General features: G+C 36.6%; 1 protein-coding gene across 3 annotated transcripts in view; it reads left to right on the forward strand.

The window, feature by feature from the left end:
* The window catches only part of LRP2 (LDL receptor related protein 2), a 199,159-nt gene that overhangs the window by 70,575 nt on the left and 102,693 nt on the right, over positions 1-25,891 (forward strand). For all 3 annotated transcript variants that reach the window (XM_058714866.1, XM_058714867.1, XM_058714868.1), the window contains exons 10-21: positions 1,898-2,026; positions 3,698-3,867; positions 4,859-5,076; positions 6,151-6,357; positions 9,166-9,368; positions 11,046-11,186; positions 13,268-13,471; positions 18,728-18,920; positions 20,677-20,802; positions 21,683-21,813; positions 24,404-24,541; positions 24,917-25,198. In XM_058714866.1, the coding sequence (XP_058570849.1) occupies positions 1,898-2,026; positions 3,698-3,867; positions 4,859-5,076; positions 6,151-6,357; positions 9,166-9,368; positions 11,046-11,186; positions 13,268-13,471; positions 18,728-18,920; positions 20,677-20,802; positions 21,683-21,813; positions 24,404-24,541; positions 24,917-25,198 (2,142 nt within the window). The remainder of the gene's footprint in view (positions 1-1,897; positions 2,027-3,697; positions 3,868-4,858; positions 5,077-6,150; positions 6,358-9,165; positions 9,369-11,045; positions 11,187-13,267; positions 13,472-18,727; positions 18,921-20,676; positions 20,803-21,682; positions 21,814-24,403; positions 24,542-24,916; positions 25,199-25,891) is intronic.

Consider the following 25,891-nt stretch of genomic DNA (forward strand, 5'->3'; position numbering starts at 1 on the left):
TCAACCTTTAAAGTACTTGTAGCCCAGGTGATAGGAAGGGCATTTGCACCCAAGAATTCTTAGTTATGACTTCTTCACCTTTGGTTTTCTTCTGTTTGACATCAGAACTCCTGTTCTCGGGGTGACTGCAGGCCCTTAAGACATATTCTCATCGGTCTTGCATTCAAAATGAGGTCATGACATTCTGGGAATTTGAGGGCGAATATCCTGTACTTTCATTTCTACTGAGGTGAAGCCTCAGGTGGTGCTTTCTCAGGGCCGAGGTGAGGGCACACAAGAGATAAGTCATGAAAGGCCTTTTATTTATACACACATGCCTTTTACCTTGTCATGTCCAAATTGGATTAATGTTTTCCTTTGGTTAGTCACAGTTCTTGGAAAGGGCCATGTAGGCCCATGTTGTTGTAGTTGATCTTGAGGGAAAACTGGAAACTTCAGCTTCATCCCAGCGCTTTCTTGAGCTTTGTAGTTGGGGAGTTGTGAGATAGAGGGCCACGCAGCAAGTATAGTAGAACCTAATTCACAACTGTGACATTTGTTGCAAATGTAATCGGGTCCTAGAAATGTGGAGAATTCTAGACCCTAGGGTACAATGCTTTCAGAAATTATAATTTACTGAGAACCTGTTGGTATAGGATGTGATGGTCTTCCTCCCAGGTGAAGAGAGCAGGGTGAAGGAGACTGAAGAGTGGATGTGAACTTGGAGGGTCAAATGAAATATTTGGCAACAATCTACTAAGGATAGGCTACAATTTCTGTAGCCCTTAAGGTGTACAATCTTTGAGAAAGACTCGATATACTTTATGTTGTTCCATCTGCTTCTCCCCCCCCCCCCCATACTGTATTGTTTATATGTCAGTTTTAGAAAGTAGAACTAGGACAATGGTGACAGTAAACCCTACTCAGTCATATAATGGACTTCCAATGAACACTTATTAAATGAATGAATGAATAAGAAGTTAATGAATAAGTAGAAGAGAAGATATTTTAAAAATGTCTTAAAAATGATTTAAATTTAATTTTTGTTATAATTTTTGATGTCAGAGGAAAGGCAGCTGGGCAAATGAATCTTTCCAAATACTTTATTGCAGTTACAGTTTTGTAACTTCTTGATGGGATAGATATAGGGCAGGTCTTACTTTATTCTGATGTAGCACTGTCCAATAGAACTTTCTGCAATGGTGGAAATGTGCTATATCTATACTTTCACATGGTAACCCTTGATCATAGGTAGCTGTTGATCACTTGAAATGTGGCAAGTAAGACTAAGAACATGAATTATTAATTTTATTTCATTTTATTTTATTTTAAAATGTTTTTTCATTTTGAGAGACAAAGAGAGAGAGCAGAGAGGGAGGGGCAGAGAGAGAATCCCAAGCAGGCTCTGTGCTGGCAAGGTGCAAGCCATGAGATCACGACCTGAGCCGAAATCAAAAGTCACATGCTTAACCAGTTGAGCCATCCAGGCGCCCCAATTTTCATTTTAATTAATCGAAATATAAATTTAGGAAGCCACGGTGGGCTAGTGGCTGCTATATGGGAAAACACAGTTTTGAAGGGAAGAAATTCAGATATTTTGTAAATCAACATTAAAAAATGAAATGCAATACCACAAGGCTATGAATCTAAGCAGTGCTGTGCATCCTCTGTAAAATTATCCTTTGTGCAGATTAAAAAAAAACCTGTTTAAATCATCTTAGATTTTCCATAATATGAAGATGCCTGTTCTGAATTCCTATTTTTTATTGTATGCCTAGAATCTGGGCTACCTCCAGAGGGTACTTATTTAGATATGGGCATCACCACATTCCTATATGGCCTGTCCAAGACTTCTGTCAGAGTGTGTTCAAAAAATGCTGGTAAACATGGTTATAAATATTTATTTCCCATGTGGCAGATTTTAATGATTGCCAGATATGGGGAATTTGTGACCAGATGTGTGAAGACCGAACTGGCCATCACCAGTGCCACTGCGCAGAAGGGTATGTCTTGGAGCATCAGCAACATTGCAAAGCTAATACTTCCTGTGAGTAAATTAAGTACGCTTGCCATATCTTGGAGCCGGAAACAGGAAATATCCTCCTTCCATAGCAGATGACAAAAGAAATATCATCATTTATGTGGATAGCAGGGTTTTTTCATCACAAATTAGGAGTGGGCGCTGCTGCCAGAAGGACGGGTCCACGTAAATTTTATACTTTGTTTCTTAGGGACCAATTTGTGGATTAATTATGACCATTATTCATATAGTTTTTTAATTGGTTGCTTGTCCACTTTGAGTCTGAGCTTTTGTGTCATCCACAACATTTAATTGTGGTATGTTACTTGTACATTTAAATTTTCATTTACCTACCACAAATGTGGGTGACTAGTATCTATAGAAATAATTTTGGTATTGTTTATGAAACATTTAGGGGTGGTTCCAAATGGACCTATGAAACTTGGGTTGGAATTTTGGGGAATGCCCTCATTCTGGATGTTTGGTTGGAATCAATCTAAGAGTACTGTAGTATAGAAAATCTATGGGGAAAATCTGTTAAAAAAAAAAGAAAAGGTATTCCCCCTCCTCCATTTATCATGACATTTTGTCATTGAATCATGCATTTCTGGGATAGAAGATCTTGACTTTGTTTCTTTTCGCCAATGTTTTTTTTCACATATTATTTTGAAGTTCCTTTGGCCTGACATTTATCTGTTCACATAATTGATCAATTGCCCATTTCCAAGTTATTTTCCTGTACGAAATCTGACTTGCTGTGTAATAGCTTTTTGGTACAGCTGATTTTTTAACAATTAAATGTAGTTATTTTTAAATGGATAATAAATTCATATGTTCAAAAACTCTAATCTATAAAAATGTCTTTCTCCATCTCTGTTTCTCTCTGCCCAGTTTCCACTTCCCTTATCCCATGGATATCATTGTTTATTTCAATTCTAGTGATTGTTAAATACATAAATAAGAATGTACAAGTATAGGTATTTAATTCTATTTTTCTATACACACGGTTGTGCATTTTGCTGATATGTATCAACACAGAGAACTTTTCTTCACTTTTTTTATGGTAGCATAATAGTCCATTTTTTTGATGTATATTATTTATTTAGCTATTTCCCTACTAATGGACTTTTATATCATTTTTTATCCTTTGCATTTTTGATCCTTTAGCCATTGCAGACAAGACTGTGAGGAAAATCTTGATACTCATATGTCATTTTGCAAGCCTGTGAGTTTGTAGGTAAAGCAGATTTGGATCATCATTGCCATATTTTTAACAGTGATTTCCCAGTAATCCTTAAGATATGTTCTGTGCTTTACATAATCTGAAGTTGCACATGGGGTAAGGTGCCCATATCACAGAGGATTCTTGAAAATACCTGATGTATTCCCCTCAGTGTCCTTGAAAGCACATTGGACTAGCAGTCAGGACACTTGAATTCTTGGTAGACTCTGTTCCTAACTTACTTTGATTTTGAACACTTCATCAAACATCTTTTGCCTCCATTTGCTTACCTGTAAACTGGGTAGAATGACACCCATATGCCTGCCTCAGAAGTGTATTTTAAAATGAAATAAGATAACATAGAAGAAGTATTTGAAAAGGCAGGAAGCCTATCAGTTGTAAGTTCTTCTGAGAGAGTGATATGCATATGTTTGTTCACTTAAAGGTGTGATAATACCTTCCTTCTTCACATTTAGCTGAGCAGGCCTCCGTTATTTTCTCCAACGGTCGGGATTTGCTAATTGGTGATATTCATGGAAGGACCTTTTCCATGCTGGTAGAGTCTCAAAATCATGGAGTGGCTGTGGGTGTGGATTTTCACTATCACCTACACAGAGTCTTTTGGACTGACACTGTGCAAGATAAGGTAAATAGAAATTTCAGGAGTGTAGCTTGGGAGTTGATAGAACCCCAAGCACAAAGTGTTGATAGCTTTCATTTTTGGGGGAGTGAAGGGGAAAGTTCTTTTGTTTTCTAACAAAAAAGGCCCTTGAGATATTTTGTGTTAATCAGCACCTTTTCCATGCTATACTATTACATGTGACCTATTAAACAAAGCAGTCTATTATATGGATTAGCCTTGAGCAACTTTTAATTTTATTCGAAATGGAGTCCAAAAGCCTAATTAAAAGAAATAGTAGACATTCTTTCAAAACTGGACAGATATTTGGTAGTAATTTTTGAAACTTGATCATTTAAAATGTAAAAACTACTCTGTTGCTTTGGATGATAAAAATCAGATTCAACCTGCATCTTCTAAATGGAACTGTAATGGAAGATTCGGTAACAAATATTGACAACATTTTGTTTAACAGCCAAAATTTCATTATGCTGTCTTATTTGGAAAGTGTGACAGATTTAATTTCAACATTGAGTGATGCAATAGAGATTTTTAAAACAAACTTTAGAGGCTTCTAAAGAGTTATGGAATTTTATTTCTTCCTGTCACATTTTCTGTACTATTATGTGATGACTTTTGCATAAAAATTCTAAAAAATGAGAATTTGGATTATTAATAATACTGATTTGATTACAGCTAAAAATCAAAACAAACCATCACCACCTCCTCCACAAAAAAATCCACATTCTTTAATGAAACTTTTGATAGTTACCAAGAATTAGAAATGCAGGATTAAAAAAAATCCAACTTTTTATATTTGCCTTACATATACTTTGAAATAATCTTTTTCTCCTTAGGAACCCATTATATGAAATATTTTAGCAAATCTCAGTGAATTTTTTTTTTTTTAAGTCCAGCTGACTGATTGGTACAGCATAGATGATAAATATACTGAATGAATATAGGAAAACAGTGCCCACAGCTTAAGACATGTAATTTTGTTTTTTCTTTCTTTTAGGTTTTTTCAGTTGACATTAATGGCTTAAATATCCAAGAAGTTGTTTCTCTTGATGATCCAGAGAATCTGGCCGTAGACTGGATTAATAATAAACTTTATTTAGTAGAGACCAAGGTCAACCGCATAGATATGGTAAATATAGACGGAAGCCACCGGCTCACCCTCATAACCGAAAACTTGGGGCATCCTAGAGGAATTGCCGTGGACCCAACTGTTGGGTAAGAGATGTGGAAACATACTGATTTTAGCATTTTTGGAGCTTTATCTCTCCTCTTATACATAAAACATCCATTGGATTAATTAAAGGTTAATTCTGTTTCTTGTAGGCTCCAAAACCCATGCTTATTTTATGTCTCCACTCATAGAAGCTTTAAAGGAGTACCTCTACTGGTGTACTAAGAATATATGATTTTTTAGGGATATGAATTTTATTTTTAGTGTTCGCCACATTTGTCTGCTGAGGGAGTAGACTCTGTTCTGACTCAATCTAATAATGTTGTTACAACTAGATGTTGCTTTTGATTCACCGTGATCAAGATGATCATTCTAACATGAATTAGCTGTAGTTTTTTAAAGAGGGGAAAGAAGATCGGAGCTATTCGTTTGGCAATTGTTACAAACTGGGATTGAGATGACAATGGTAATACCTAATTACAAGTTGTTTAATGTGCGACACACCATCAAGATCGGTAATGCTTACTTGTCTGCAGGTGTAAATTCAAATTTTCCTTGTGTCCACATTTGAAAACAGTTATAGGAGACTTAGCTTTCTCCCAAATTCTCAAAGTTGGATCTTAGGCACACTTGGGGGTGCCTGGGTGGCTCAGTCGGTTAAGCGTCTGAGTGGCTCAGTCGGTTAAGAGTCTGATTTCGGCTCTCATGATCTTGAAGTTCGTGAGTTCGAGCCCTGCGTTGGGCTGTGTGCTGACAGCTTGGAGCTTGGATCCTGGAGCCTGCTCACACTCTGTCTCTCCCTTTTTATCAAAAATAAACATTAAAAAAAAAATTAGAAGGCTTGTCTGAACTTTGGGCTACTGAAATGTTGGTGAATGATGATTATTCATTTGTACTTCATGACATGAATTTTTAGGCTGCCATATCAGTGCATTTTAATGGTTGCTATTTGGAGTTGTTGACTCTCCTGATTGGCCTTCATAGTCTCTGATTTTTTTCTTTTGTTGTTTTATACTCCGATGATTCTGGAGAAAATTTCCATTGATCCAAACAACCTAAAAAAATATTTTCCAGAGAAACTTGTAAAATAACTGTCATCTTTTGTTTTTCTTTTGTAGTTATTTATTTTTCTCAGATTGGGAGAGCCTTTCTGGGGAACCTAAGGTGGAAAGGGCTTTCATGGATGGCACCAACCGGAAAGACTTGGTAAAAACAAAATTGGGATGGCCTGCTGGGATAACCCTGGATATAGTATCAAAGCGTGTTTACTGGGTGGACTGCCGGTTTGATTACATTGAGACTGTAACTTATGATGGAATTCAAAGGTAAGAAGTATTTTTTATAGCTTCGTAAGTTTGGGAAAAAATTATATACATATAAATATAAATATTTATAAATAGTATATATATAAATTTATGGAGAGGAGTACATACCAGGACCAGAATTAAAATACTTTAATTAAAATTAAATTACTGGGTGGCTCAGTTGGTGAAGCATCTGACTTTGGCTTAGGTCATGATCTCATGGTTGGTGAGTTCAAGTCCCCCATGGGGTGAGCTTGAGCTCTACTTTGGGTGAGCCCCGCTTCTCTCTCTCCCTCCCTCTCTCTCTCTGCCCCTTGCTCACTTGTGCTCCCCCCTCTCAAAAAAATACAGACTTTGTGGGTTCAATATCTTGAATAACTTTTGTGTTGACATTTGCATGAAGTGACAAGGTTTTGTTTTTGGATTGTTAACTTTTCTTGTGTTCCATGTTAATACTCATTATTACGAAGAGCATTTGTTCTTTGATTTCTCCTCTCCAACCTTTCCCCCACTCCCAGATGGAACACATTATTTTCATTAACTCCTGAGTCCATTTATTTCTCTGGGTCCCTTATGGTTTGTTTCCAAAGAACACTTTATTGTTTAGCTTTCTAACTTTCCCCCAGTGAATAAGTACGTTTTATTATTTATTTAGCATAATCTGGTGGGAATTAATTGGATTTTACTCTGCCCTTATGTATTTCAAATTTCAAAGAGAAATTCTGACTTGCTCTTTACCTGATGTACTTCAAAGATACTTAAGAATATTTGAGCATAAACTATAGCATACTTTTTTTTTGCATTTTTAAATTTTATTTTATTATTTTTTAGATTTTATTTATTTTTTTAATTTACATCCAATTTAGTTAGCATATAGTGGAACAATTATTTCAGGAATAGATTCCTTAATGCCCCTTACACAATGCCCCTCCAGTAGTAACCCTCTGTTCTCCAAAATATGACATACTTTTTATTTCATCTTTTTAGTCTGATTACAGTTAACTGTATTAGTTCAATTGTTAACTGTTTTAGTTTCTCTCTTTTTCATATTTTCAAAAATTGGTTAAACCACAGTCTTTAAATTTGACTAGCAAAAACTACTCTATGGATTCAGCAAATAAACTGGCCAATTTAATTTTCCAAATGACTTGATTTTATTGTTTTCTTAATGGAAGGAATATTATATTTTTTCTTCTTTATATTTTAAGGGTATCACAGTTTACCACTAGATTTCAGATTCTTAAAACAATCTCTACTTGATGAAATGAAGTGATTGGATATTAAGACTGTGACTTCTTATCACTGAAACTGGTTCCCATAATGAGAATATGAATCAATTTAACATAAAATATCAATCAACCCAATAAGTCATACAAAAACAATTGAGAAATTGCCAAAATTTTTTTTCTCTTTCACAGGTGTTTTGACATTATATTAGATAGCCTATTTTTATGCTAAAGTTCAAGTAAAACATAAAACATAAAAAAATAAGTGTAGTTTCAGAAATATTTGAGTGCTTTGCTGGCTGTGAAGCAACATCAAAGAGCTATATTAAAGCTCATGAGTACAGCTGAAATCATAAAGTCACTGCCTATTGCTGTGCCAGCAGGTGGCATTCAGGGTTCTGGAATTTGCTAAATGAAAAAGAAAAACCATTCTCTAATCTTAATGTGCCATGTCATTATTGAGTGTTTTAAAGTGTGTGCTTACTTGCCCCCTTAGGTTTCTTTGTTTTTGTTTTTTGCTTTTGTTTTTTTTTTACATTTTGGTGTGAAACCTTAGCATCTTCAGTTCTTAGAGTTCTATAGTGCATTTTTGTTTTCAGGGCTCTTAAGATTTTTCTTGAAGGTCTTTCTATTTTGCCACGAGGCAAAAAATAAGTTTTTTTCTCAGAACCATCTTCTACTTCACTTTCTTTATGTGGCCTAAGTGAATTATCACTGATGTAGAAGAACTTATGGCAGACATTGTCCTTGCTTGGCACCTTTTACTTGTATTTTCTTCTATGTAAGCAGCTCTGGCCACCATGTGCCTCCACTACAAGTGTGGTGAGCAAACAGGTTTATCCTGAGGCACGGCAGTAGTTGTGCTATTTTTTGGTTTTCCAGAATGACATCAGGAATAGGTCTGTATGGTTGTTCTGGAATTGTTCTACTTACTATCCAGCTCCCTAATTGCTAAGAAATGGTTAATGCTGCAGTGTGAAGTAAGTCGAAGGTATCTGCTACTACATTTCCATTCCCTTGTTATACTCTTTCACCTATGGATTTCAAAATGGTATCTCACATCTTAACCCCCTTCCCCTTTTTTGTGAGACAACCTTAAAGAAGCATGTGAGAAAACAGTAATTTTTCAAAAAGTCTAGAATAAACTAGGACTGGGGATAGAATTTTATTTTCAAGGGTCTTTCCCAAGAGACACATGAAAATCTTTCTATCAAATGTAGGTGGAGATATACCTACAACATAAAAAATATTTTTCTATATATTCTACATTTGGATCAAGAGATTACATAGCTTTTTATGCATTTACTTGAACTAATTCCACCTTTAATCAAAATGAAAGTATGGGGCACCTGGGTGGCTCAGTCGGTTAAGCGTCCAACTTCGGCTCAGGTCATATCTCACGGTTTGTGAGTTTGAGCCCCAAGTCGGGCCCTGTGCTGACGGCTCAGAGCCTGGAGCCTGCTTCGGATTCTGTGTCTCCCTCTCTTTCTGCCCCTCCCTGCTCATACTCTGTCTCTGCCTGTCTCAAAAATAAATAAAACTTAAAAAAAAATTAAAAAAAAAAAGGCAAAAAAAATTGTGTGATATACATCTTTTGCAACAGGAAGACAGTAGTCTACGGAGGCTCACTCATTCCTCATCCCTTTGGAATAAGCTTGTTTGAAGATTATGTATACTTTACTGATTGGACAAAGATGGCTGTAATGAAGGCAAACAAGTTCACGGAGACCAGTCCACAAGTGTACCTCCAGACCTCCCTGAGGCCCTTTGGAGTGACTGTTTATCATTCCCTCAGGCAGCCTTATGGTATGTTTGCCCCACAACAATGGAAATCCTGCTCAGTACTGGCCTTGGTAGAAAGATTTTTTTTCACAGCCATGGAAGTTAGTGATGAGATTTAGGTGGCATTTTCAAATATGTGGAAGGTTATCAAGAGAGTTAAACTCTCTGAAATTGGCTCTGTAGATCCTGGGGCCTTCTGGAGAAATTGACGTATTTCAGAGTTAAAACGCCAAATCTACAGGGAACTTAGAGATGTCTTTTACAGATATTAATTGGCACCAGCAATGTGCCAAGTCCTGTCTAAATGCTGGGGACAGACAGCAAACAAAGCAAACCAAAATATGTATTCTCATTCTACTAGGAGAAATCTTGTATTCAATCCTTTAATATTAAATTTGAGGAAATCGAGGCCCAGAAGAAGGAAATAACATGCCCAAGTTGAGGTGACGTCAGAACCAATTTCTCTTCTTCTCTGTCGTATATATATGACACCTGTTCTTTGGTTTGCATTGGGTCTGTCATAGGCTGACTGTGTTTGGTGTCATAGGCTGGTCACTTATCAAAAAAAAAATTATTTTGATTCAGACATTGTATAGACTTCTGTTATTTTATAGTAAGTCTTGTTTTAAATTGGCAAGACTATGACTGTATATGGCTCTTTTCGGTGTTGATAGAAAGTTTACAATCAATGAACATTAATTCAGGGAAAGGCAGATTTTACTTTAAAACTCCCTTGTTAAGTGGCGGGTTTGACTTTACAGTGGTGAAAGACTATAATTAGGTTTATTTATTTTTTTTAAACAAAAAAACAGCCACTAGAACTGATACATTCAGGTGAATATCCTTCAGTGTATTCATCCTGGGAAAACATACGTTAGCTGAAAATGCATGCTGCCCCTGAAAACATTTTTGAAATACTTATTTGCAATAATCAGTTTATCAGCTACTAAATTCCTATTTGTCCTTGACCAAAAATATTACCCAATTTTATCATCCAAATTATTTTTCTTTGTAGTTTCCCTAAATCAATCCACCTGAGAAGGTAAAGAGATAATTTTAAAGAGTAAGTCAAAGGTTAAGAAGGTAATTTTCAAAGCAGACATGACATTTTTGGCCATGACAAAAGCTTTGTGTACAGTGAGCTTTTTCAGTCATTCCTTTGAGAATGGGTTTTGGAAGTATAAACTGGTTTGTATTGCAGGCATGTAAGGTTTTGGAATCAGATCTGGTTTTGACTTCCAGTTCAGTTGCTGAATAATCTTGGGTAGTTATAAAACTGAGATAATAATATTTAGCTCTTAGAGTCATTGATTGTAAATTGGCTTACTTACAAAGCGAGCATCCAGTGAATAATAGTTATTTATTATATCTTATGAATGGTAAAAATAACCCTAAAGTTTTTTGGGGAGAGGCAGTTACTTTCTAACCACTGAGGCTAGCAGACAGGGTCTGACATAATTGTCTTGGGGAGAAGAATTCCCAAAGTTATCCAGCTGTGGGAACCCTGTGTATTGCAGTTTGAGAGTAGGTGGGAGAGTCAGAGCAGGTAAATGTGGATGTACACAGCAACAACCAGCGGTGGTGTTTCTGAGTTTCAAACCCATTATTCTGTTTCACCTACAGGGCTCAAAGTGGTTTCACATGTCTTGGGCAATCATACATTTCTAACTGAGATTTAACCCTGTATATTTTTTCCTCTAGTTAACAACCCATGTGGAGATAACAATGGGGGCTGTGAACAGGTCTGTGTCCTCAGCCACAGAACAGATAATGATGGTTTGGGTTACCGCTGCAGGTGCACATTCGGTTTCAGCCTGGATGTGGATAACCGCCACTGTGTTGGTAAGAAATCGCTTTTGGGCTCTCTTTTTGGCAGGCAGCATAAGGGTATATGCTGCTTTTGGACAGGACTGGACCAGCTGTCATACTTCTTAATGGAGAATAAGCCTTTGGTAGCTGACAGAGCATCTTCCTCAGTAGGCACTACTCCTTTCATACACAGAGCTGTGTTTGAAGATGTACATTTCTGTCCCATGGGTCTTTCCTTTAATTGCACATTGAGGGTTTCCTTGGACTTCCTTTCCCCTTTGTCTCCTTCCTGAAATCTTTGTCTCCTTTTAAAACTATTCTCTCTCTCTCTCTTTTTTTAATGTTTATTTATTTTGAGAGAGAGACAGACAGACAGAGTGTGAGCAGGGGAGGGGCAGAGAGAGAGAGGGAGACACAGAATCTGAAGCAGGCTCCAGGCTCTGAGCTCTCAGCACAGAGCCCGATGTGGGGCTCGAACTCACGGATCGTGAGATCATGACCTGAGCCAGAATCAGACGCTCAACCAACTGAGCCACCCAGGTGCCCCTAAACTATTCTCTTAAAATTCCATACAATTTAATTTTGAGTTCTTTTCTTTATTGTGTATACCTTTTCCACTTTAGCTGGTAGCCTTAACTTTATTGGGAATAAAGCCTTGCCTTTATTGTTGCATTCCACAGCAAACTAAGTGTTGGGGCAGCTCATTTACTCATCTAGTTTTTCATTTTTCAGTTCAGATTTTATTTATATCTGCCTCTATGCTCTGGGATGCAATTCAGTTCTTTTCTTCTTTTTCTTTTTTTTACATTTATTTTTGAGAGAGAGAGAGAGATAGAGAGAGACAGAGCAGAAGTGGGGGAGGGGCAGCAAGTGGGAGGGAGACACAGAATCCAAAGCAGGCTCTGAGCTGTCAGCACAGAGCCTGAAGCAGGGCTTGAACCCACAAACTGTGAGATCATGACCTGAGCCGAAGTCGGATGCTTAACCGACTGAGCCACCCAGGTGCCCCTTTTTCTTCTTTTGTTGCCTACACATCTACTCATGATTAGGCTCTTGCCTCAGCTTCAGCGATGAAATGTACACTCTTACAATTTTTGTTTCTCTTGTCTTCACCTTGAAAACTCTCCTTTTTAATGCCTTGACAAATTCTTGCTCCCCAGATGGTGCTGCATTGGGCTTGGGATGTAAATTCTCTAATTCTACCAGGGACAAATTTGTTAACTTAAAAAAAAAAAATGTTTATTATTTTAAGAGGGGGGTGAGAGAGGGAGACACAGAATCCAAAGCAGGCTCCAGGCTCTGAGATGTCAGTACAGAGCCCAATGTGGAGCTTGAACTCACAGACTGCGAGATCACAACCTGAGCCAAAGTTGGCTGCTTAACCAACTGAATCACCCAGGCACCCCAAATTTGTTGACTTTGTAGGTAATCTCAGACTCAGATAAAAATCACCCACATTTAAAAAGCCATGTATTTCTGACTGTTACATTGACACTACATTGTGTAATAATTTTGCACTTAAACTCCTGCAATTTTAATTTTTTGGGTATACCTCTTGGGTATACCTCTTTTTGATTTCCTGACATACTATTACTGTCTCCTACTTTGATTTTAAAATCACACCTTTCCCCCTATTTCCTCTATTTTTCCTCTCCCCTCCCATCTTTTCCTTCTTTGTTTATTTCTAAATAACTTACCTGGTTACTATTAATTCTTCCTTCACCGGTCTTAATACCTTAAAAACTGCAGTAGGATTCTTGGTATAGATCTCTATTCAAAAGTTAATCCAAATCAAGGATTTTGATGGAATTACTATGCAGGTCAGTTAATACTGCCTTAGAAATTCAGCCTATGGACCATGTTTTATATAAATCTTAAGGATAAATTTCTCGAGAAGAAGAAAGATTGTAATAGCTATATTGCCGTCATAGCTGCTTATCTTTTTTTCCTCTGTTCCCATTGTTTCCAACTATGTTTTCCACAGATTTATTTTTTATGTTTATTTCAGAAGTACATTTCTGAATTATAAAATGTGCATTGTGGATGTATAAGTAATTTCTCTGGAATTCAAGAACCAGCCTGTGGCTCATGGCGATGTGTTCTTCTTCCTACAGTTGTTAAGCAGTTCCTGATCTTTTCATCTGAGGTGGCTGTTCGTGGCATCCCGTTCAACCTGTCTACCCAAGAAGATGTCATAGTTCCAGTGACAGGAAATCCTTCTTTCTTTGTTGGGGTTGATTTTGATGCCCAAGAGAACACTATCTTTTTTTCAGATACATCAAAAGACATGATTTTTAAACAAAATATCAATGGCACAGGTGAGAATACATTAAAATTTTTTTGCATGCTTTGTCTATTTTTTAATAACAATAATAATAATTTTCTAACTAGAACTTACTCGGCTTGCTAAATATTTTTAAATAAGGAAAGAGAGCCATTACTTTTCTTGTGACTTAAGTTAAAACAAAAACTTTTTCTTAAGGGTATATATATATATATATTTTTAATTTTTTAATGTTTATTTATTTTTGAGACAGAGAGAGACAGAGGATGAATGGGGGAGGGGCAGAGAGAGAGGGAGACACAGAATCGGAAGCAGGCTCCAGGCTCTGAGCCATCAGCCCAGAGCCTGACGCGGGGCTCGAACTCACGAACCGTGAGATCGTGACCTGAGCTGAAGTCGGACGCCCAACGGACTGAGCCACCCAGGCATCCCTTAAGGGTATATTTTTAATGATGAGAAATGTTAATATAAAAGAAGCTGACATTCCATAAAAGGAGAGTCAGTAATGGGTTAATTGATTAGAAGCTATTCCTCATATTCAAGCAGCCAGAGGATCTCTCTGGGAAGGATGCTGGGCTTGAAATAATAGTAAAAAAAAAAAAACAACCCCTAAAAACAAAAACATGAATTATATGTGAGTGTCGATTTACTATAAATTTTCAATTGATTTGGGTTCTGTTAATATCTTCATAATCATCACAGAGAGACACATTATAATCATGCACATTTTACTGTTGTGTACTTTATTGGATGATGACATCATCTTATATTTGGATTTTATAACCCACTGGAGAATTCTATCAAATACCACAACCAGATTAGGATACCATAAGAAAAGAAAACTCTAGGCCATTACTTCTGGTAAATATTGATGCAAGGCTTCTCAACAAAATAAACAATATTGCAGACAGAATTCAGGAACGCATTAAAAGGGTTATATACTATGACCAAGTGGGATTTATCCCTGGGATGCAAGGATGATTCAATATATGCAAATCAATAAATGTAATACACTACATCAATAAAATGAAAGATAAAATCACACAATCATCTCAGTAGATGCAGAAAAAGCATTTGACAAAAGAAAACATACTTTAATGATAAAAACTCTTAACAGAGTGGGTATAGAAGTAACATATCTCACTATAATAAAGGCCATGTACAACAAACACAGAGCTAACATTATACTGAATGGAGAGAAATTGAAGGCATTCCCCCTAAGATTAAGAACAAGGCAAGGATGACCTCTGTCAATATAGTGCTGGAAGTCCCCGCTAGAGCTATTAGGTAAGACAAAGAAGTAAAAGCCATCCAAGTTAGAAAGAAAGCAGCAAAAAGGCAGTTATTTGCTGCTGACCCTATATATACAAAAAATCCCAAAGAATCAGTCAAAAACTGTTGCAATTTAATTAATAATTTCAATAAAATGGCAGAGCAGAAAATCAACATACAGAAATCAGTTGCTTTCCTTTACACTAATGATGAAGCATCCAAAAAAGACGTAAAAACAAAACATTCCATGCACAATAGCATCAAAAAGAATAGAATACTTAGGAATCAATGTAACCAATGAAGTAGAAGATCTGTAAAATGAAAACTACAAAACTTAGATGAAAGACATTGAAGAAGACACATACAAATGGAAAAACATCCCAAGTTCATGGACTGGAAGAATTGATATTATTAAAATGGTCATAATACCCAAGGTCATCTACAGATTCAGTGCAATCCTTATCAAATGACCAAAAGGATTCCTCATAGAAATAGAAGAAACAATCCTAAAATTTGTAGGGAACCATGAAAGACCCTGAATAACCAAACCAATCCTGAGGACACAGAACAAGGCTGGAGGTATCACACTTCCAGATTTCAAACTATACTACAAAGCCAATGCAGTAATAACAGTATGATATGGACACAAAAATAGACACATTATGGAAAATTAGGACAAAATAGAGAGCGCAGAACTGAACTCTAGCATATATAGCCAACTAATATTTGAGACAGGTTTCAAGAATAACCAATGGGAAAAGGATAGTCTCTTCAACAAATGGTGTTGAGAAAACTGGAGAAACACATGTAATACAGTGGAATTGGATCCTTACTTCACACAAGTCACAAAAATTAACCAAAGTAGATCAAAGACTTAAAAAATTATTTCTGATACCATAAAACTCCCAGAAGAAAACATAGGGAAGAAGTTCACTAGTATTGGTTTTGGCAATAAGTTTTTGTGCACAAACACAACAACAAAAATGAATGAATGGGACTACATCAAATTCAAGCTTCTGCACAGCAAACTAAACAACAAAATGAAAAGACCACCTACAGAAAGGGAGGAAGATATTTTCAAACTATATATTGGTTAAGGGGGTTAATATCCAAAATACATAAAGAACTCAGTCTAACTCAGTAATGATGACGACAACAACAGTCAAATCCAATTAAAAAGTGGACAGCAGAACCAAATAGACATTGTCTTAAATAGGGCATCAAAATGGTCCAAAATGGTCCACAGACACATGAAAAGATGCTTAAGATCACTAATCTTTAGGGAATTGAAAATCAAAAGTATGATGAGACATCACCTGCTACCAGTCAAAATGGCTAATATGAAAAAGACAAGAAATAACAAGTATTGGCAAGGATGTGGAGAAAAGGGAATCCTGATGCACCATTGCAGGGAAGGTAAATTGGTGCAGCCACTGTGGAAAACAGTATGGAGATTCCTCAAGAAATTGAAAAGAGAACTAACAGATGACCCAGCAATTCCACTACAGGTATTTACCTAAAGAAAATGAAAACACTAATTTGAAACGATATCTGCACCCCTAATTGTTGCAGCCTTATTTCCAGTAGCCAAATTATGGAAACTGCCCACATGTCCATTAATAGATGAATGGATAAAGAAAATGTGGTATATATACAATGAAATGATATTCAGTCATAAAAAAGTAAATCTTGTGATTTTCAACACAGGAGAGTATAATGAGTATAGAGTATATGAGTATAGAGAGTATAATGTTAAGTGAAATAAGGCAGTTAGAGAAAGGCAAATACTGTATAGTTTGCTCATAGGTGGAAATTAAGAAACAAATGAACAAAGGAAAAAAGAAAAAGACAACAGAAGGTCTTTCTGTCTGTATGGGCCTCATCAGCTGGATAACTTCAGATATTGAGGCAGACTTTCTGTTGGGGAGCTTCCAAACATCAATATTAGTAAATCTTTTTCTAGGGATAGTCCTTTGTCCTTATTAGATGTCTCCATTCTCCTTGGTATGGGGATTAAGAGGTGGTGAAGGTAGCTTGCCATCTGTGTTATAGGAGAAGTACAGAGGACAGGGGGCCAAGGACCGACCCTTCAGTTCACTAGTCACACAATTTGCCTGTATTCAGTTTTGTTCCACCCAGCAGATGCAGTGCCGTTGTGCATTGTGGTGTCTTTGAGCCCACAGCGTCTCTGCATCATTTCCTCCAGAGAACAAGATTGCTGGTCTGTTAGAAGAGGTAGATGGACAGAAGTGGCAGAATTGCTTAGGATCCGGGAAGGACCTGGTGGTCTCACTGCTTCTAATACCAACTTGTAACTAAGCACTTTAGTTCTTCACCCTTGTGTGTTGCAGAGCCCGGTATCTCTGACCACGAATATGTTGAAGTGTCTGTGTGTGTGTGGGTCTTCCCCCTGCTGGACTTAGTTTGCATCTTCCTCCCCACCCCCCACCCCTTATAGCCATTATAATGGCTATAATGTAGCCATTATAAATTAGAATGGGGAGACTTATGGTAAGGCATTTACTGAATGATTTTCCTCCTAACCTGGCAAATGAGTGAAAGATCAGGGAAGGCTTTTTTCAGGTGATATAAATATCCCTCCATAAATCTCCCTCCAAGCTCTCTGAGATTCACACCCATAATGCCAACTGCCTTTTGCATATCTCACCATATATCCCACAACTACCTCAAAACCAACAGATGTAAGTAGACATCTTTACTCCATGTAAGACTTCCTGCCTTAGAGCATGTAGAGCATGACCACTGTCCCTTTCCCTCTTATCACCCCTCCCCACCCCCATTCCTCCCAGGGTCTGGTGGTTACCTAAATTTCTCCCTTTCTGTTAACCTCTGTCATTAACTGATTAACTTCCAAAACACATGGAGTTCTCAATCTCTCTCTTTCTCACTTCCAAGTCTTTGCTTTCCTACAGCACCTAATTCACCCCTTCCTTTGGGAAAACTGTCCACACCTCCACCTCACCTTGTGCTTCATTTGGAGTCTGTGTTTCATACCATTCCATGCACATCTGTCAAAATACCCATTACTTTTTTATTTCTACCTCTTAGTTTAATTGCCTCCACTTCATTATAAATCCTTCAAAGGCAGTGTCCACACTTCTTTCAAGATGCTTCACTTTTCTATGACTCAGTTTCCTCATCTACAAAATAAGGTTGCTAATAATACCGCCTTCCTTGAACTGTTGTGATGATGGATGATTCCATGTAAAATCTTTGGGCCAGTTCCTGGCTTGTAAGTGCTCAATATAAGCTATTATTACAAATACTATTAGCAATATTATGTTTCCTAAGTATCTAGTATGGTGTCTGGCACATAGAAGACTTTCTTTTATAATTTGCTAAGTAAATGAATGGAAAAAGCACTACGATGGTTTTCCCTACTTCAAAAAGTGTTATTGACTGTGATTCAGATTTCCTTAATGAAAATAAGAAAAAGGGGAAAAGACATAAAAATTTCACCAAGAGAAAAGTGGTCTTTTTTTTCCTCCTGTACCTCTGATTTCCATTTGGAATCTTTGCTGGTCTTTTCAAAATAGGGCAACTTGGCAGTTTGAAAGGCTGTTGAGAAGGTTGGGCGGTCACACCTCAGAGATCTCCTGCCAGTGGTACCTGGTGGCTTATCAGAGCTCTCTGTGGGTGGTGCTTGTGAATATGTGAACTCAGGTATCTTCTCTTCTTTCAGATGTTCTGCAATGAGAAATTTTTTTCTGGAAGGTTGAACAAGGGAGTAAATGTAGGGCATACCACTTCTGGTTCAGTTTATCAGAATCATATCTGTTTTTTGAGATCCAAACTTTTGGGAATGGATAGATTCTAGTTTTATCTCTGGTTGCTCAGCAGTGGGTTTTTTTTGTTTTGTTTTGTTTTGTTTTTTAAAAATTCCACGTGGGTTACTGAAATATGTTATAACTTTGACACAATTTAAATATGCAGTAGTTGGAAAATGTATGGCATAAAATATATTTAGCTTAAACCTTGTTCATATTTCAACTTACAGGAAGAGAAATTCTCACCGCCAACAGGGTGGAAAGTGTTGAAAGTTTGACTTTTGATTGGATTTCAAAGAATCTTTATTGGACAGATGCTTCTTACAGGAGTATCAGTGTCATGAGGTTAGCTGATAAATCGAGACGTGCAATAATCCAGAATTTAAATAACCCACGATCAATTGTAGTTCATCCTATTGCTGGGTAAGTGTGTTCATGTTTCCTGAAAAGCTTGAAACTGTATGTCTTTTAAAGTTATTGAAAAGTGATGCCACATTTATTTGGCAAGCTCAGCAAATACAAGATTGAACTACATAAATTGAAATCACCTTAAATTTTATCCCTGTAGCATAAGTTTAAGCAATCATTTCATCTCCTTGAAATCACTTTCTCCTTAGTTTCAGCTTTCCCAGTCTTCACTGAAGTGTGTTTTTTTTCCACAGTTGAAGAGGACCAACAATGTGATACAGATTCAGTAGAAAAGGATTGAATGTGCAGTGGAATTATCAGGAAAGGATCAAATTCTTTTCCCGCTTTAATGTATTGATACAAAGCGTGGCAAAACTTGCTTAATCATTCAGTAGTTTTCAGAATAAAAAGTCTTTCAGACCACAGACTAAGTTTCATGTTTAACCATTCTGTGATTGGTGGTGTCAGACAAGAAAAGACAGAACAGCTTATACTATTCCTTTTAGGTTCTTACCTTTCTTATTTAAATCTGGTTAATAGCGAATATGTTTGTTTGGAACAAGTCTGAGCTTGGTAGCTGTATTTGAGTGGAGTTTAAAAAGAAAAAAGAAAGTGAGTGGTAAGTCACTAAAACCTGATTTCTGGAGGACACAGAGTAAGCACTTGACATAATCTTGTCTAATTCAAAAGCTGGTTTGTGAGGCAGGAAGATATAATATCTAATAAACAACAGTTAGTACTCAAATTTCAGACCTATCTGACTACAAAGCCTTTGTATCTAAAGAACTCTGTATGATGCCTCAGAGTGTTTATTTTGTATTTAAATTTCTTCCTGTGAAATAATGTAAGAAACATTTAAAAACTGGTGATATTATTAATAATACATTTTATTGCCCTGTAAAGAGTTGATTTACTAATGAACTTATCTTAAACTAAATCTTAGCCATTTGGTTTTGAAGAGCTGTTAAATTCCTTTCCTACTGACTCCTTCATTTAAATAATATGAAGTCACATTTCAGAAAATTATGTTTTGAAAAGACTAATTTTAAGGGTCGCATGAGAGAGAAAAGTTTTGTTTGTTTGTTTGTTTGTTTGTTTGTTTTTTACCCCTAGATTTTTCTTTTTGTCACTCCTCAGAATAAAAGTTTACCTTAGATAGAGAGTGAGAGTTGGTTTGGGTGCATTCTTCAACCGAGATGAAATGCTTTCCTTGTGGAAGATGACTAAAGAGCTATCTAGTGTGACCTAGATGTTTAATCCAGAGAGGAAAGAGAGATTAAAATCTGTATTCTTGCTCATAGTATATTATTTCATTTCAACAACTTGGGAGTATTTAAAGTAACCCAGGGGTGCCTGGCTGGCTCAGTCAGTGGAGGGTGTGACTCTTGATCTAGGGGTTGTAGTTTCGAGCTCCATGTTGGGTTTAGAGATTACTTAAAAAATAAAATCTTAAAATGTAACCTGAATTATGTCTTTCTTTAAAATCTACTTGGTGACAATAGTTTCATGTCCCAAGTCTAGCACATTGGTTCTCTGCTCTGGATGCCCATTTTAATGCCATTGTATTTATGACTTTAGTTATATATTGCTAACTGCATTTTTAATTAAGAGATCGATAGTACACTAAACTTGCCTATTAAACAGATTTTATTTTTTCCGCATAAGCCCAAGAGCATATACAGAAAATGAAATTGTAACATGTCTCTGGAAAATCTGAGTCATGTAGTTTGTTCCAGTGTTAACATTTTTGATTTATTACCTCTTTTTCTAGGTATATATTCTTCACTGATTGGTTCCGTCCTGCTAAAATTATGAGAGCATGGAGTGATGGATCTAACCTTTTGCCTATAGTAAACAGTACTCTTGGATGGCCCAATGGGTTGGCCATTGACTGGGGGTAAGTAGGAATCATCGTGAATTATTAAGTTCCCTCTTAGTGTGGACCACATGAAGCAGTATGATGGAGTGAGGAAACTGGTACTACTTGCACTCAGATATTTTTACATCATTGGCACTGGGAGAAGGACATAGTATGATACAAGGACACAAAGAACACATAGTTAGCCAACTTCTGCTGGGATGAAAACTAATGCACTCATGAACAGTCTGAGGATATTGATAGAGGGAGCAGAATGATAGGACCTTGTGGGAGGTCCGTACAGAGGAGGCAAGACGGAAATCACATTAGAAGCAGGATAGGGGATTTGATGAAGTCCAGGTGATGTGTAATTTTCATAGGGAGCATCTTGTGGGTAGGAAATCTTTAGTTTCAATTAATTAACAAATGTGTATTTGCATATATATACTCTGGGAGAATTTTGAAGTATAAGATAGAGTTCTCAGGAAATTGATGATCTAGGAACATAGGAAAAGATAATGGGGTAAAAAAGCTTACAGAGATGAATGCCAAAGTAGTCTATAGAAGAGACAAAAGGAAGAAACATAGATTACTACCAATATTTTGTTAACTTATGGACTTAACCAGGAGAAAAATAAAATACCTAACTGGAAGATAACATTAAAAAATTTTTAAGACAATTAAAAATTGCTTCGTTAGAACGTATTGTATCGTTGGTGGGGGGCATAAGTAAGGTGATGAAAAAGAATGAAATCATGCCATTTTCAAAAACTATCACATTTTTAGTGATTATAATCTAATCTTTAAAACTTTGTTTAATAAATGTTTCAACTGAACATACCATTTATGATTGTCCTCCGTGGAAAGGGTGCATTACTAGTTTCTGGATAACAGATAACTAAGTATTTTATCATTTTAGTGCTTTACGGTTGTACTGGGTAGATGCCTTTTTTGATAAAATTGAGCACAGCACCTTTGATGGCTTAGATAGAAGAAACCTGGGCCATATACAGCAGATGACACATCCATTTGGACTTACTGTCTTTGGAGGTATGCTTTGAAGCAATGAAAGTGTGTGTTTTTTTTGTACTTTGCAAATTGTTAACAGTAGACTCATCCTCATTTGGCAATCTCACAACTCCAGAAAAGTTGGTTACTTTAGAATACAAAAAATGAGAATGGTGCTATTATGTGTAGACAAAACATTTGTTTTTTTTGACTGACCATTTTCACTTTGTGAATTTTTTGTTTTAGACGCTTTTAGATAATAATTGACAATTTATACAGGTATAGCATTTTGTAGATTACATGTGTTATAAACTCCCCAAGTACTCTATGATATAAATATCCCCCAAAGAAATAAACTACTGATTTCATCACTTTTAAGAATAAAACACTAGGAGTGTTTGTGGTGCCTTGCGTTTTGTTATTCTTTGTAAAAACCTTCTTAGAATCCATGTGGGAAAGCTACTACACACGTTTATCAACTGCATAGGCACTGAATGACTCTGAAACTTTTTAGACACATATTGGGTAACTGATATCATTGTTGTTATATAGAAATTAGTATATGTCTTGTGAAAAATAGCTAGACGTAGTTGTTTTTTCATGAACCTTTCCGATAATTTAATGCTGCTAGTAAAGATTGCTTGGGGGTGTGAAATTCTGGGAAACACAGCAGCAATGATCACAATGTTTCAGTTTTCCTTGTCCTGGCTCCCCTCTTGAGTGGAGTTGTGGTATTGAGTTGAGTGTAGCTTGGCATTGTGAAACAGGTGGTTTATTTAGTCTTGAACACAAGGTTTCTGCAAATGATTGTATAGCTTGTGCATTGTACAAAATTGCCAGGCCAAGAGGATGAAGAGAGACTCAAATCTAACCTGGTTCTGTTTGACAAACCATAATTAGTCCAGTTAGTGCCATTTTGTGATCCACGAAAGGCCCTGGACCATATGTACTTGTGTACTTGGATGGAACATCCTACTCTGGATAATTAGCAAGGTGCTTTAACAGGCTAGATACTGACTGTAAATCAAAGACTTTCTCCCATGCATATAGTGTGGAATGAATAGGTAGTAAATATATTGCATGTTCCATCCTGCTGTCTGTTTATCTGTGGAGGAGTGCATGGCATTTAAAAATATTTTAAAAATGCTCTTGAGAGAGTAAGTTTTTATGATGAGATGAGTCAATTCTACATACTCACCCCTTTCTATTTATGCCTTTCCACTTACTCACTCCCTTTTCACTAATGATGTCAGACAGCCATTTGATGTCACATAGGAACATTGTAAGAATGTTAAATTTTTCCTGCTCCTTGAGGGAATGTTTTGGGATTGAATAAAAAGGCACTTTCAATACCTTTTGGTTTCATCAGTAGGAAAAAAATTTTAGTGCATACTCACAAAAACAGCACCATGTTCCCCAAATAATAATAATAATAATAGTAATAATAATGATGATGATAATAATAATAATAGGTTTCTCCCAACACTGACCTTCATTGTGAATTTCTTATAGAAAATTATTTTTTTTTAAGTTTATTTTGAGAGAGAGGGGGAAGAGAGAGAGAATCCCAAGCAGGCTCTGCACGTCAGTACAGAGCCTGATGTGGGACTCAAACCCACAAACTGGGAAATCATGACCTGAGCTGAAACCAAGAGTTGACTGAGCCACCCACAGGCCCCTGGAAAATTCTTTGATTGCACAACACCATAGAAATTATCCTTCTTTTTATGGAAAGGCTAGATATGCTTGGCTATCTGTGCACCACACAGGAGTGAAAGGTTTATGGAACTTCTTATCTATTTAAGTATAGTAAGATACCTTCATGAGTGGTGGGATTGAGATTGTCAGTCAGTCTAGATAAGGTTTAGTAACTCCAGTGACTGATTAGTCATTGATTAGGCCACAGATAAGGGAAATTGGTCTAATGATAAAATTTGTGGCATTTTTGGCATTTTTTGGTTAGCTGGGAATTTTAAAGTATTGATAAAAAGAAAAATCCACTGATTCTATTCAAAATGTGTGTGTTTACTTTCTTGCTCTGGTAGCATAAAGGGAACATGACTAACTATTTTGAACTTCATGGAATATTACTACAGTTGGAGAGGTAGGCACACTTCTGTGGATAATTTGATTGATCCCCAGAGCTACAAAATTAGTGTCCTCAATTAAGACATGGGATATATAGAAGGGTTGATCTGGAAGGGAGCTTAGAGATGTAGTTATTTCCTTAATTTTACTAAAAAAGAACCCTCATCCAGTTAAGTACTTGCCTATAAGCACTGAGAAGTTTAGTGCTTTAGGTGGGATAAGAACTCGGTCATATGAGACACATCTAATGCTCTATTGAATAATCCAATTTTTTATTTTTACCTATGGAAGTCCAAACCTAATTGCTATTAAATACCATCACAATACTCCATACATGCCTGCCTGAACCAGAACTCTGGTATCATTAAATATGTAGTCTTCTAAGGAGCCATTTCTAGAGAGTAATAAGTCACAGAAAATGATCGCAGAAATATATTACAGATATTTGTGGGAGAATCTTCTCACATTTGCAAGAAGCGTTACACTATTGCATTTTCCAAAGTGAGCTGTGATGATAATACTAATCACTGGTATTTCTTCTTAGACTATGTGTTTTTTACCGACTGGAGACTGGGTGCCATCGTTCGAGTGAGGAAAATGGATGGTGGAGACATGAGAGTTATCCGAAGTGGCATCACTAATATAATGCATGTGAAATCATATGATGCCAACACTCAGACTGGTGAGGTTGCCAAGTTCTTTTACATGGTTGTATTTTGTTTAATATGGTGGCTCCTTTACTTTTTAGTATGTATGATTTAATATAGCTCCTGATTGTTATATGTTCCTGCTACCCAGATAGTTAAATAGTGTAAGACTTAACACTCTCTGTTCAACTTTGTTAATCCTAAAGATATTGTCAGGAAAAACACATTTTAGGACGTTTTCTGTGTTTAAACTGAATGTTCCACTTGGCATGTTGATTTCTAAGAAGCAGCTACTTTTTAGTGTTGGGTATGAACACTGTTCTTTCCCATTTGTTTTCCTTCACCACTAACCCTGTGATCAACCCAGTGGAAATGTACCTAACTCACTGTCTCCCTCATTGCTTTTGCAGGTTCTAACTACTGTAACCGACCCACACATCCAAACGGTGACTGCAGCCACTTCTGCTTCCCAGTGCCAAATTTCCAGCGGGTGTGTGGTTGTCCGTATGGAATGAATTTGACTTCTAATCACTTGACATGCCAGGAAGACCCATCCCATGAACCACCCCTGGAGCAGTGTGGTGCCCTTTCCTTTCCATGTAGCAACGGCAGATGTGTGCCCAGTCACTACCGCTGTGATGGAGTAGATGACTGTCATGATAACAGCGATGAGCACCTATGTGGCAAATTTAGTAAGTAGCTTATACATAGGAGATACTCAGTGACGAATAGAACAGAGAGGTGGACCTTTTTTTTCTTTTTTTTCTTTTTTATGGTTGGGTTATCTCTGTGGGGGAAAATATCTTCTAGAAGTTTCGATTTTTTAATATGTACCCCCAAGGCTTTAGGAAGCTAGATAGTAAATATCATTCATAGATCATGCTATAGTTGGTTTCTACCATTGATTTGGGCTATCTTCAGCAACATTTTGTTTTTATCTGACATTGGATGTTTGGACCAATGCAGTCATTACAAGCTCCTCCAAAAGTCAAGTCAGAATAAATAGATTATAACCTTTAGTATCTGAAAGAATATATTTCATAATCGGTACTTGTAATAATTGCGTTTGAAAATTTCAAGTGGTATATTTCCTTTCCCCCACTTTGGAGTAAAATAGGGGTGAACTGATGGTCTTAATGTTTACATTCTTCTTTCCATGGTAATCTGGTGTATAAAGTCGGGGGCCTAATGAATGCTATTGTAGAAAACAAAAGCATTCCATTAAAATTTAAAAAAAGAATCATTGAAATTGAAATCTAAGAACTCTCTATCAAGGTGAGATCAATAATAATGATAACCTGTCTTTTTGGAGAGAAAGAAGAGTGCCAGATTTGAAAATAAAAGTGCCCACTTGTCTGAAATTTCTAAAATTTTCTTCTTGTTTT

The sequence above is a fragment of the Neofelis nebulosa genome, chromosome 2, assembly GCF_028018385.1.
Source record: "Neofelis nebulosa isolate mNeoNeb1 chromosome 2, mNeoNeb1.pri, whole genome shotgun sequence".
Taxonomy (NCBI): domain Eukaryota; kingdom Metazoa; phylum Chordata; class Mammalia; order Carnivora; family Felidae; genus Neofelis; species Neofelis nebulosa.